Source organism: Solea solea, chromosome 8, assembly GCF_958295425.1.
Source record: "Solea solea chromosome 8, fSolSol10.1, whole genome shotgun sequence".
Lineage (NCBI taxonomy): Eukaryota > Metazoa > Chordata > Actinopteri > Pleuronectiformes > Soleidae > Solea > Solea solea.
The window spans coordinates 11925968-11940255 of NC_081141.1; the positions used below are offsets into that span (position 1 = coordinate 11925968).

The following is a 14288-nucleotide window of genomic DNA, read 5'->3' on the forward strand; positions in this document are numbered from 1 at the left end:
CCACACTTACAGCTATATTTACATTGAAATGTTTTGAAAATTCTAACACATTTGTATCTGTGAGTTAGTTCACCATGATAAGCGATAGTTGGCACAAAAGTCCATCTCACAATCGATAACAAGGTGCAAATGGTGGATGTAAATAAAGGGGCAAGTAACTGTTGATATAAGGTGGTGATGTGTTGCTGCCTTGAATCATATTATTGTCATAATATTTGGATAATATTATAGTATTATTTATTTCATCACTCGTTTCTGCCTTTTATCATTTTTTCTCAGTGAAAAGTGTTAGTGGGAGTGTATTTCAGTCAATTCATTTTCTTAAAAGTCCTCTTATTCTCCAATATATGTGACATTTTAAAACATTTCTAATTATCTGTGTTTTAAGTGTATAAATGAACAAGTTGAAAATGTGCATAGAAACAGGCTGATGGAATCCCATAAAAGCGGATACCTGTTGTTCTAACTGTTTTGTAAAACACACAGAACAAACCCTCCAGTGCGAGGAGAATATGTAAATGTGTTTGTACTTGCTGTTGCAAATTACAAAATACATGTGCATGTTTGAACCAAGATTTACTTCCCAAAAGACCTACATATCTTTTGAGCTGGAAAAAATTGGCAGTGGGAACGGAGGAGGAGGAGGAGGAGGAGGAGAGATTCCAGAGGATCTGAAATATAGTGTATTTTCCTCTCAGCATGAGTGTGAGAGGCTCAGATATGGCGAAGCTGTGCTGGAGAATTCAAAGCGAAGTGGGCAATGCAGGCAAAAATATGGTTAAATTGAAAAAGATTAAATACTGTATGTAAATGCACAGCTATACCAGCAGTTTCCCCGTCAGCTTTGAAGTGGAGAGTGCATAGCTTTTGATGTGATCCAAAACAGAACATCAATGTTGCTGACTGTTACGCCCGGTCGCGGGGATGCCAGAGCGTAATATAAAAACACTGACTCCCCCCCTGTAGCTCTCGAGCGAGACTGAGAATCTGTAAAGATCAGTGGCCCAGCGAGGCAAGAACACAGCCAGGGCATTTCACACAAATTATCTCACTTGAAAAGAAAACACCCACTCTTTGTTGGCACTGAAAATGTCTTTTAACCATATTGAGCACAGCTAAAAAAGGGTCAAAGCTACAGGACCGAAAAGAGCCAAGGGCAGCGCTGCACATGCCAATGTGCCGTTCGCACTCTGTCAAAGTCACAGGCAAAATAATTATCGAAATAGATGAGCTCCACTTTGTGACCGCATGTCAGCCTCACAACAGACTTGATGATGATAACTGCAGCCTGGGTGGTGTCAGCCCTGAAATGCTTGTGGGTGGTTTCCAAGAGTTTGCAGCATATAAGATGTGGGAAGTATTATATCCGAACCATATCATATTTTACATTAATACTACTGTCATCTTGTGGAGAAAATTATTGACAATGCAGATGTGAAGTATTTACAGCTTAAGCAAGGCAATGCTTTATTTACATGTTACACAACAGTTAAATAGCCTCTCTCAAGGCAATAACATCATTTAACACTTAGAAAGTGTTTTCCTGCCTCCAGTCACACTTTGTATGTATAATTTTCCTACCACAGTCATTTCTGAATGTTTTGTTATATGCAGTAAGAGACTTAAAGTAACACAACCAGCTTTCTTTTCTTTACGGCCATTTATCTAGATCCCACATGCCTTGCCCTCCAGAAATCTTCCGTTTTATGACAAAGAACATAGTTCAGAGGCAGGTTAAATGATGATACTTGGCTGGAGGGCTGGAGAACAGGTACAGAACAGCATAGCTAAATTGGGGAATAGAGACTTTATGTCAACATGACTGCAGCCCTGCTTTCCACCAAGTACATATAGTTTATATGTAAAACTCTAGAGCCCTTCACTTCTCCTGGAGCATAGGCCATTGACGATTGTCCTTCAGCAAGAAAGTTCTGTGCCCAGCTATCCCCATCCCAGTCCTGTCAGCTTGACGTCTGCGTCCAGGTCCCAGCACCAGTGTGTGGCCAAGGCAGACCCACTTTCTTCTCAGGATCTTTTGCTCCATGGGTTACTGATCTAAATTAATGATGACCTCTGGCCAGCAAATTGAAAGGATCAGACACAGACACTGATCGATGAAGGTCTGGATTTTAATCATGGTTTTGTAGTCCTCTATATTTCTGCTCCGCACAACAGTACAGACATGCTGTTGGAGTTGAACAGACACGTGCGGGGGCTGATCTGGATTCTGGACTTCCCACTTGCACCTGTCCCTCCTTGCTTATCCATCACACTGTCGCGGTATGCAAAGGACTCCACCTCCTCTAGGGCTTCACCTGGCCTCTATGGATGTTTAGTCCCACCTGTGCTGAAGCATTGAGCAGATGTGATGACTTGTCCTGCATCTACTGGTAGCTGTGTGACAGGGGCACATCAGCAAAATTGAGGTCATCCAGTTGACTCCACAGTGCCATTGGATCCCATTTTTCTTTCCGCTGGTTACATTCTTCAAAATCCAGTCAATGGACAGAACGGAGAGAGCAGGAAATCATGCCTCACTCCTGTCTTGACCAGGAAACTTTCCGTCAGCTGCCCATTGTGCACCATTCTGCATGACTGACTTTTGATTTATCCTATTATTGTAAACACCCCCTTACCATGAATGTGTGCTGTGGATGTAAACCATTAATTGTTTGTTTGCTGTGACTGAGCACAACAAACATGGGAGGGGTTGAGAATTTACCCGAACTGCAACTCAAATACCTGGCAATACCAAAGGTTTAACAAGATAGATCACTTTAACTAACCTTATATTGTATTATTATCGTAGAATTTAAAAAAAGATGACAAAAGGAAAATGGTGCACAAAAAATAAATGTATTTATTTATATAACCAGCTTTGATTATTTACTAAAGCCTTTGACTTTTTCCCTTGGTTTTTACAGACCTTTACCATTTGTGATTTGTTGCCCAATTGAAAATATTACAAATGTACAGCATGTATTAAAGGTTCAGTAGTCTGGACTTGTGGGGCATTATTATAATGTTCTGTTGTGTTAGAACTCTGACTAAACACCAAGATAAACCTTGACCTCACCCAATGAAGACAGAGTTGAAGTAAGTTTGACCATTTACTTAATAGTTCTGTTATACTCCCAACATGCACCATACACATGGCGCGAGTTGCGTCATCAACACGCAACATGCATGCGCAGCCTGAATTTCCAACTCCACCAGTAGATGTAGTATTAATCCCCACGCAACAAGCAGAAAAAAACATTTCAACAAAAGAAGAAGTAGTCACCAAAGATAGTCATCCGAGCCTTGAACTGTCGACCCTTGAAACCGGCTAACACCCCGACTCCCCTGCCCGACGGGCCTTTCTGCTGTGAACAGCTGGAACCAGATGAGTCCAAAGGAGCTGTAGCATCGTTCCCTTCCACTTTGGTAGGAATGCGTCCTATCCCCTGCCTCCAGACTTGTACCGCCACCCTATGGTGAGGTGGGATACTACAGGACCCTGACCCACGAGTATACCTTGGAACGGAGACATGGGCCATTAGACTTCATCATTTAGGTTGAAGCATGAGGTGAAAACTGAACAAGCAAATAAACAAATAAAACCATTGTCAGATTTCTTAATCACAACTTCCTGAAATAACAATCAACTAAATAATAATCAATGTAAATTGCTTAAATTACCTCTTGGTATAACTGCTACCATTGCATTTAAACTAAATACACATTAAACATGAATTGTAATGGAATCATTTTAAAATAAGTTATTAACAATATTTCAAATAAAGAGTAATTCATATTTCACTTTTAACATAGCAAACATTGACATCATCAACTTACGGCAGTGCTTCTATGATGTTTTACCAGAACAAACATTTCTGGACAGCATGTCCCATGGCTGCTTTGTTTGCAGCCAAACAGGAAGAAACCAAACAGGAAGTGGCAGCACCATAACTAGGCTTTAACAGGAAGTGATGTCACAGTTCAGAACAGTAAAAATGCTTAGTTCATACAGATAATAATTAACCATTAACCATTTGGAAACATGAATTAATATTAACAAATTATTTTCCAAAAGAAAAGTACAGAAAGTGAAATAAATTATTTAAGGGTAGAACTCCAGCACCAGCAACAACTTCTTACAAGAAATGTAATGTTTTAATGTTTTAGCATTCTACCAGTGAACTATAGTTATAATTATCTGTCATCGTCAAAATTCAAAAAGTAAGATTTCTGTATTTTCCATGTGTCACACAACAGACAGACTTGTGGTAAAAATCCACTTACTGTACTTACTGTGCACCTAACTCTGACAATATCATAATATCTTTTTGGCTTGCTTTGACAATGATTCCTCAGATCAATTAATTGACATTATGAATTCCTTAGTTTTAAAGCAGGCAATGTAATTCATTTATTCAAATTGAGCAAGTGTAATATTTGTCAATCCACTGACACTGACACAGGTAGAATTCTGGATTTACAAGTCCTTCACACAGCAGCCGCCTTTCACTCGTCATACCATGAAAGCACATTAACTTTGGCTCTTTTCTACTCAAGTGTGCTACCAGTCAATGACAGCATGACACTGAGCCAGGGTGCAGAATACCAGGACCCTGACATTGAAGCCAGTCACAGCCATCATAATCCCTGCTTTAGATACGTTGACATGTCAAAATGTGTGATTCAGTTAGGAATGAAAACAGAACAGGAGTAATGTGTACACACCTACTGTATGGCTCATTCTAGCTTTGTTCACAAACTAGAAGGAGCCAATACTTCAAGCAAGATGACAAAAAAATCATTTCAACATTTTTTTTAGCTCTGCACGTTGGTAAAAGAAATGCAACATTTTTTTTTTTTTTTACATAATCCCAACCGCCTTCACCATCACCATGTATATTGCTATTAGATATTCTCGATTATCTTAGCAAGTATGCCACCTGAATGGATGTACTTATGGTAATATGATGGTGTAAGAGAAAAACTTATGATATGGTCTTCTCTAAAATTAGCAGCTTTCCTAGCTTTCCACATTCCTTAGCACAAACCTAAACAACTCAGGACGGTGACAGCTGCAACTCGCTAATCACAAAGGCCTCGGTGTGACACCCATCACCCATAACTCAACTACGCAGTCCTCCCGAAGGTCAGCATTCCAAAACCTTTAAATACCATAACTTTAGGACTCAGTAGACTGACTCCAGATTTCTGACTCCAGAAACTCCATCCTTGGTTGGCTCTCTTGATAACTAAATATCCACAACAGTTGGTAGTTGGTTACATTGTTTAAGAACAGCTGTGTTTCCTCCACATTGCCTCACCTGTGCTTTCTCTTCAAGTAAGAACAAATGAGCCTTGAGGCTTGAGTTATTTAATCCACATCATGGATGCTTCATGTATCATGTGTCCCATTAGTGCATCCGTCGTGTGCACCCTTGGAAATAAAGGATTTGCACATATTAATCATGCGCATGTGGTGGAAAGTGGTGGCATGTAGTTTTGCTGTATTTACTTTACAGTACATACATAAAAATATGCAAATTTCCATTTAAAATTTTAATTGTGAATCAATGCTATGTTATGCTGGAAAAGGTGAAGAAGTCATGTGCTTCTCAAACCTTTTAAACCTTTTATTTCCCCAACCATTTAGAAGCAATGGTCTGAGCACAGACTGTGAAATCATGTTGCATTTGAAATTCTCTGATGACTGGTGGGATCAATGTGCTCACTTGGTCTTAAACCTTATCATCCTCCAGAGGCTATGACCATGAACAACTGTATATAGTTCACACGGGGCTGCTTTTACCTATTAGAGATTTCAAACTTGACTGCATCAGGTGAAATGACCATACCTTGTTTGGGTGAAGCACAAAAATGGCTTCCATGGGAGTGGCAAACCATCTGAATTTCATGATCTATCAGTCAGAGGATGAGCCCACTGGTGCTACTGATCTCTGGAATTTAAATTAGTTTTGATGAAACTTCTTCCAAACAAGAGCAGTTATGAATTCTGTTGGGATGTCTTCTTTAGAGTCAACAGGAGAGTACCTGAGAGAGAAGTGGACCTACTGCAAATACATGCTACACTTTCAGTGCCTTGAGAAGCAGCGGATATCATTTCCAAATAATGACCTTACTGACTGGCATTCAGCCATAGAGCTGCTGCTAATCTGCCTTGCTTTACTCATGCTGTGTGCTTCCTCCGTCTCATCTGCTCAGGCTCAGTTAAAAAAGGCATCACTCTGTGTGCAGCATGGGAATGTCGCCACAGACACGAAAAAACATTTAAACTTAAACATTTATATTTAAACATTAAATAACAGTTTTAAGATAAGCAATATCTTTTTTGTGTTATTTTTCCTGATTTGTGTTGTACCGTGAAATCTGAAATTCCACTGACAGTACAAAGAAAGATGATAAGACAAGAAGCATGCAGCTGATATTCCCCTAATTGTGAGGAGACGTTCTTCTCGTGTTACTCCAGTTTCTCACTGGCGTGACATCACACCATTCAAGCTGCGATTCAGCTGAAACCTGCAGTTTTTATTTGCACCAGAGCTCTGGGGATAGTAATGCTTATGTATTAATTTACTAAACCTACTGTGTAAGTCAGACTGTGGAATTAATAAAGACACAGATTATGACTAGAAGTTTTTATTGACGTTTTTTTTTTTTCCTCTTCTGGACAGCAGAACAAACCCAGATGTTGCACAAAAAAACACACATTTTATTACAAGGCCTAAAAATTGTAATTCATGGACATTCATTTAAACAGCAGAAACTAAATCCTTTCTGGACGGGTAAAAAAACTTTTTATAAACTTTTTTACTGTACAAAATTTACAAATGAAGATCCCTTTCAAGCCTTAATGTTCTTTTGAGTAAGGACATTGTTCTGTGAATGGTGGAGCTAATGGTCATAAAGGAGTTTTTTGTCATGACGATGTTGATGGTAAGGTTGATGCATGATTTGCTGGGAACAGGCATGGAGAGATTGGGCAGCAAAAAAGCATTTTTAGATACAATATGTCAACAACAACAAATAAGGCAAACAATATGAAATGGTTTTCAGAGAGCGAAGCCCTGGACAATAACAGCCCTCGAATAGAGCTCACAGTATCCACTCAAAGGATGACAGTAGAATCAAAAGCAGATGTCAGGAAATCAGAGCTTGGTTGGTGGCATCCATGATCCTGATTTTTTTTTTGCTCATCGGCATCGGCATCATCTGCTCGTGGCGGAAGGCAGAGGCTGCTTGACATCATTCCGTACATTCTCAAGTTTTGACAAATATGATTAAAAGTGACACAATTTCAAACCTTTCGCAAACAAAAGTGTTGGACAAATAAATACAGTGAGAAGCCCTTTCACTGTGCTCTGTTGTACAACAAGATTTCTCACAGACTCCCATGTTTCACATTGTTATTAAAGAACACAGACCTGCACTCTGTCATGTTTGTTATCATCAGTGTTGGCAACAAACCATGCACAGTTCAATTTAAGTTGGAAAACAAAAAAAATCTGCTCATCTGCAAGCAATCATTTGCATTTTTACCACGGATGAGAGTGCAACACCATAATTGCATCACCTGCAATTTTTTTAATTTTTTTTTAAATTGGAGGAAATTAAGTGAACAAGGAAAATAGAAGGAGTTATTTGTAATAATACCAATAATAATAATTATTATTATTGATGTCCTGCCTCTGTGTTTGATCTCAACAGCATCCTGATTACCCAGTGCACGGAGGAAAGTCAGAGTGAATTGCAGAGAAATAATTCTAACAGGGTCTGAGGCTGTGGCCACCGACTAATAAAGAATGACAAGCTCTATTGTCTGAATAGAAGTGAATTAAACGAACAGGAGCCAGGAAACAACTTTCAAATATTCAACTAGGGTCGGTGCCAAGATTAATTCCTATTTGTGTTGTTTTTTTTTGTTTATTTCTTTTCACCACAACATACATTTTAGAAATAAAAAATATAGAATTTCCAGTTTATTACATAGATGCACCATTAGCTCAGTCTAATGCAGTCTATTTCATAAAGTTTTAGCATTAAAAAAAATACTTGATGGTCTAATTAACCAAATAAACTGAGCAGTTCATGTAAGTACAACCTATTATCTTAGATAACATTATGTATGTAATCATTGGCTTAATCAAACCTTTGTCCTTTGTGTGAATTGTGTGCCCTGCCTGATGTTTTCAATTATAAGAGCCTGTTCAAAACCAATTGGCTGTTATTATTTGATAACTGGATACTGTTTAGGAATGGCTCAATATCCCTTTTCCTTGCCCGATACCAATATTACATCCTCAAGTATCTACCGATGCTGGTATCAGTAATTGTATGCATATTAATCTAAGAAGCTGTTAGCAACACATTTGTGCCATTTTAAGCAATTTCAAAGTCATACATTCTCCAACCGTGTCACAAATAATCTTCTTCCACAAAAAAAGACATAAGCAGCCCACAGTACGACTCGACCAAAATGTTGTTGCTGATTTTTATTTACATTTTTGCAGTCTGTGCATAGTGAAGCATGCGATATATAGGATTTTTGGATTGTATCGCACTGACATATTTCAAGTGTATTTGGAGATATTTTTTTTCCATAAAAGGGGAAGCTGAAGGGATTATGGTTGTTGTCTTTTTTACTACAGACTTGTCCCAAATAGGTAAAAGTGATTTCCAGGCTGCCTGTGTAGCCCATTGCAAAATTTACCCGAGCATAGCTTCTAGTGCTCTCATAAGGGAGTCTGCTGGCGGGTTGAGCTCACATGCATTCCACTATATGCAAATAACAAGAGATATTATGACATAGATATTGTTTTTTCCTCAGAAGGGATTTATTGTTCAGTCTGGACAAATCTGTAGATTCCCTTGTTAAAAGAAATTAGGTTACACTGAGATTTTCTGTTTTAAATCTCTGATTTACTTTTACTTACGTGTGTTGCGTTGCAATATTTTATCCAAAAGTGACTACTTCTTCAAGCTTACAAATTAAAATTTAGGATTTTAACGAAGCGTTTAGGGAAATGTATGGAGTCACTTGGTAGCTGTAGGCAGTTTTTTTAACTTTGTTTCAGGTTTACAATGTCTTTTTAAACAGTACAAAACTGACTGATTAGTAGTAGTAGTAGTGTTTTTTGGAAATGCTGGGATTATCAGGGAAATCTGGGCAACAAAACTGAATATTTTTTAACTACTGCTGCTGCTGGTGAGATGCCATCGAGCCACTCACCCTACAGACTACACTGGACGTATGTGCACATTCACATTATTGCACGTTCAGACTATCTTAAATTTGGTTAAAATTGGAATTTGGTGTGGATTTGTTTGTTGTACGGGTAAGATTCATTTTATTACAAATGCACATATGAAAAATTAAGAAGGGGGAGGGGAATAAATAACTTTCAAAACAAACAAATACTGTACAACAACAACAAGCTGTCTTGCAAATTCTAAAATTGTATGTTCACAAATTGGACATGTTCAATGTTAAAGTTAAACTCTTCTGCAAGTCATGGGAAATTTTACATTTGTACAATCCCCACATTGCAGATGTCCACTGAGTCAAAAGAAAAAATGGTAAAATAAAGTGTTTTGGAGAATTGTCTAATATGTAAAAAGAAAATATAAAATATTTGTATATTGTATATTTGAGGAGGTTCCAATGTGTTTTTATGGAGAGGAAATTAGAACGCAAACATAAAGGTTTTACAAAATATTGTTTGAATACAACATATTCAATCATTGCAGAAATGGAAAATACTAATGACAATCACGTCAAAATTTTACTTGAGTTGACACTGCCATTCAAATGAGTTTGCCATTTAAATCAGCAACCATGCTAATCTCATAATGTATCCCAATGAGTCATTGAAACCAACATGTCTATGGTGTGAGCTGTGGTGACAGAGCTGAACATGAGATGTTGTATTAAAAGAGACATATTTGCAGCTGAAGATGATTTGCAGCCTGATGTGAATGCTCATGTTTTGTACACACATTACAATTCCTCAACAGAGAGACATGGGTGTTTTTGGGGAAGGGCTTCAGGCATAGAGCGGAGAAAGGCCTCTTTGTATGAAAGTCTGCGGCATGTGTTGTAGCCCACTCTGGCAATAGTGGGCCACTACTGACCGCTAAAGGGTCCAATCAGGCATTAGGGGGAAACATGTATGTGTCAGCGCTGGAGCAAGAAGGAGGAGCAGGAAAGGTGGGAGCTGTGGTAGCAGAGTGGGGCAATAAGAGGAGGGTGGGTGGTTGGGAGGCAGGGCAGCCAGGCAGTGGAGCAGATATTGGAGAGCTGAGGACGAGCTTCATGCAAAGACACGGTCCCATCGATGCCTTGGTTACAGCCTGGAGCAGGAAGGGGGAGGGAAGGAAAATGGAAACAAAATTAAAGTGGAACACGGTCTTACAGGAAGAAGCCGAACTGTCAACAAACTAACGTTGATGCAAAAATGCAGAGCCCATGACCTTTAAAATACCCAAATAGGTTTTTATGTTAAGGGTGCTGATGACAACAGTGAGCATTGAGGCGAAAACCAATGGCTTAAGTTACAAACTTTGCACCTTTGCACTTTGATATTTCAGTCACAGATCATTTTTGCAATTGACCAACAAAATGCTCCTGATACACTGCCATGTGTGAAGAGTTCAAAGACACACAGACACTTGTCACAAATCCCTGTCAGCTGAATTAAACCTGCTCTTCCTGTCACTTCCCCCAATGACCAGTCAATCGTTCAGCTGTTCAGCTGTAGAGAAAATAATTGAACTGACCAACTACATGAACGCTTTTAAAGCCCCTTCAAAATAAATACTGTACTGCTGAAATATTTAGTGATTAAGGGAACAACCTTAATGAGCCATCCTTAAACTTTATATTTTTAAGAAAATAACAACCCCTTGAAGGCTGAGTTCAAAATCACCAAAAAAAATCTAATGCTGTGATTATTAAGTGTTCCCTTAATTTTCTGACTGTATTACTCAATCAACTTTTTTCTATAAAAAAACAGTGGATTGCTTCAATAACACCAGACCAGATTCTCTGACAAAAGTCGATTCAGTGAACATAACCTTGTTGACACTAAAGTTTGAAGTTGACGCATCGACTTTAACAGCTATGCATGTGTCATTTTTACTCAGCAAACTATTTCATGGGTGCCTCATTAAGCATGAGATACAATCTTAGGACAGCAATTTGTTTTTCCAATGTTCTTCAGGATGGACCCCTCTGGATATTGTTATGTTAGATGAAGGGAAATGTGTCATCACCCAAAAGCAATCATGCTGACTGTCACCAAATGAAAACCAACTAACGAAAAGACGAATAAACTGCCCAACAATGCTGCAGTGTAAGTTATTCTTAGGCTTTACATTCAGTTTTCATTCATCCCTTTCTCTCCTCTTTTGTATGAATGCATTGATTAAATTATTAGAGGCACAGGCATAACTGCTTACATTTTAATACACAGATATGGGGGAGTTACGAAATCTTCTCATCATATTCTTGGTATGAAAAAATAATGATTTTCCTTTCTAAACTTCTGCATTGACTGGTTAGTATACAATAAAATCAAGGGCTCATCTGAACATAACCACACAAAAACACATAGAGTCAATTACACTCACATATCTTTAAAAAAAAATCAAGGTACTGACAAGCTATAAAATATACATTGTTGATCACTGCATGTTGTGCAGATCAGAAATAGCGAATTGTACATTAAAGAATGGGTCTCAGTGAGTCTGAGCGGCAGTGTCTTTGCACATTATCTGCCAGATGGGCCAGGAAAGGGCCTGCTAGAGGGGAAGACAGGGTCACATCCTCCATCTTCATCCATTATATAAGATTTATTTTTGGGATGTACATTTCAAACCAGCATGGGTTTTCTAAGTGGTTGTCAGACAGTCAGCCACACTCTCTTGTGCATGATGTGGAATGACCACATAAATGTCTTCCACAGATAGATCAGAGCGACTGGTTGCATCAGACAGTAAGACATTTCCACCTCATGTTTTAGCTGCAGTATTTTCCAGCATTGTGTTAAATCTATTTGCTCTTTGATTCAGGACAACAGCTGCGTGGGATTTGTTGTGATGCACCTCCAGGTGTTGCCAGCATGTTTCTTTGCCGCAAGGCCCAACAAGCATTTCCTTTCTGGCACAACTTTCAGCTCAGTGAAGCTGAACCTTTAGGATGCCCCTTTATACTTCATATGATATGGCAAATGCTCCTGCGTCCACCCTCCTATCTTTCAGTCTGTCCTCCAAAAACCTGCTTTAATGAGATACGTCTACAGCATAATGAGCCATTTGGGTGTTTTTAAATGAATAAAGACAACCCCCCCCCCCCCCCCCCCCCCCCAGTCCTTAGAGACACTATGTGGCAGAGCTAATTCTGCTGCTCTAAATTGGCTATTTTCAAAGACATGTATCATGCGCTTCTTGTTTGTGAAGGAAAACAGTGAACCAGTGTATTTAACCTCATGAATCAGATCAAGGGCCTAACACTTAGTGGAATCCATTATAGCCTATGTCTTGAGTATGTGGCGTGTCATGCAAACATGACCGAAATGTTGCAGTTAAGAGAATATATAAGGAATCATGGTGGCAAAAAAAACAACCAGAAAAAAACTGCCTACAGCTCCATACATTTCCCTAAACGCCTCGTTAAAAATCCTTCAGATTGTTGCGGTAATGTACATGTGAGCAGAGAGAGCAACAAAAGAATAAGAGGGAGACAATACACAAATCATAGCATTGGACGTCTGTGAACTTCTGGTTGCAAAACCTCAACAAGGAGCTCATCAAAATGTGATTCTCGGGGGCCTCAGATGTGGTGTTTAGATTCCTATTTGTGACGTTACCACCACTTTCTACTTGCCATTACAATAATGGCTTGACCTAACAAGAGCAACAAGAAAAACAGTCTGCTTCCATCCAGCTATAATGTGTGCAAGAGTTCACACTGCTGTCATCAGTCAGTCAGTTCCTCATACTCACATTCCATCCCAGTAGCTGGTGTTAGTGGACAATTACGGTTGTTTGCCTTTTGAGTCAAGAAGAAAAGGCAGAGGTGTGTGCAGACACATTACACAGTACAGTACACATAAGCATCCATCATCGCTGTTTTCTTCTTCTTGAAAATAATAGCAAAATATATTGTGCCACATGGAGCATGCACAGAAGGAGCGGATCCTGTCTGCACAAACTGTAAGCAGACAGACCATTGCAAAATGAAATAACCCAGTCAGGGCTTGTTAAGAGACGTTTTTTGACTAAAGGTCACATAACACGCTCACTGAAAAGTGACAAAGAGAAACGTTGGCAAAAGGATAACATCAGGAGACATTCCTTGGAGCATATGGCTATCGTCACATCTGGTTCTTGCTGGCTCCTGCTGGTATTACCCTCATCCTCCTTCTACGACTCTCCTTCATCATTCCCACATACAGCTTTGCCACTGACTGCGTGACAGTCATAAGTAACTGACACGCGCGGTATATACTCATCTATTGTGGATTTAGGGAAAGGGTCACAGAATTTGAGACCCCACCACCCACAAGCTTCACCATTCAGGCCTCGTACTATTTTTTTATTATTATTATTATTATTTTTTAGAGGACACCGACATCAGTTAGTTTGCAGAGTGTGTGTGAGTGAGTGAGAGTGCACATATTAACACTTTTTTTTTATTTCATTTCACCAGGAATTATTATACAACCATAGATGTAACTATATATGTTGTGCTTAAATAACCATATTGCAGTATAAGTACCAGAGTATGTGTGTGTGTGACATTGTAAAGACACCAAATCTATCAACTCCATGGAACTGGACCATTTATACACTGTTGCTTTTGATATCAATGATAAAGTTAGCCTGTATGTGTATTACCTCATTTAATAATCTCTGTAAGATCAATTGTTTTCATTCTTCATTCTAAATGAACTGTAACAAGAAATGCACTGAACCTTGTCAGGATTCGACACTCTCAAGGATCTTGACAGAAGTCAAACATTCATGCTCCGATGGGATTCCACCTCCGTGAAATTGGGAGATGCCGATTTTTTACACTTCAGTGGCTGAGCCTGAACTTCTGGCCGTGTGGACAGGTAAAGTTCTTATCTATTGACTTTTCATTTCATTTTCCTGCTCTGTGGCCTGACTCACTCCCTCGCTCTCTTTCTTTGTGTCTGGTGCCACACACGGACACAATCAAACACATACGTTCTTTGTTGCAACTATTACATTTTGTGTCTTCTGTATTCAAA

The 14288-nt window shown here is 39.0% G+C and overlaps 1 protein-coding gene across 1 annotated transcript in view; it reads right to left on the minus strand.

Annotated features, from left to right (window-relative positions):
* Nucleotides 1-6638: 6638 nt before the first annotated feature.
* Nucleotides 6639-14288, minus strand: part of ksr2 (kinase suppressor of ras 2) — a 95779-nt gene continuing 88129 nt past the window's right edge. Inside the window, exon 22 of the mRNA XM_058636234.1 lies at nt 6639-10365. Within this exon, the coding sequence (XP_058492217.1) occupies nt 10359-10365 (7 nt within the window). The 3' untranslated portion in view covers nt 6639-10358. The remainder of the gene's footprint in view (nt 10366-14288) is intronic.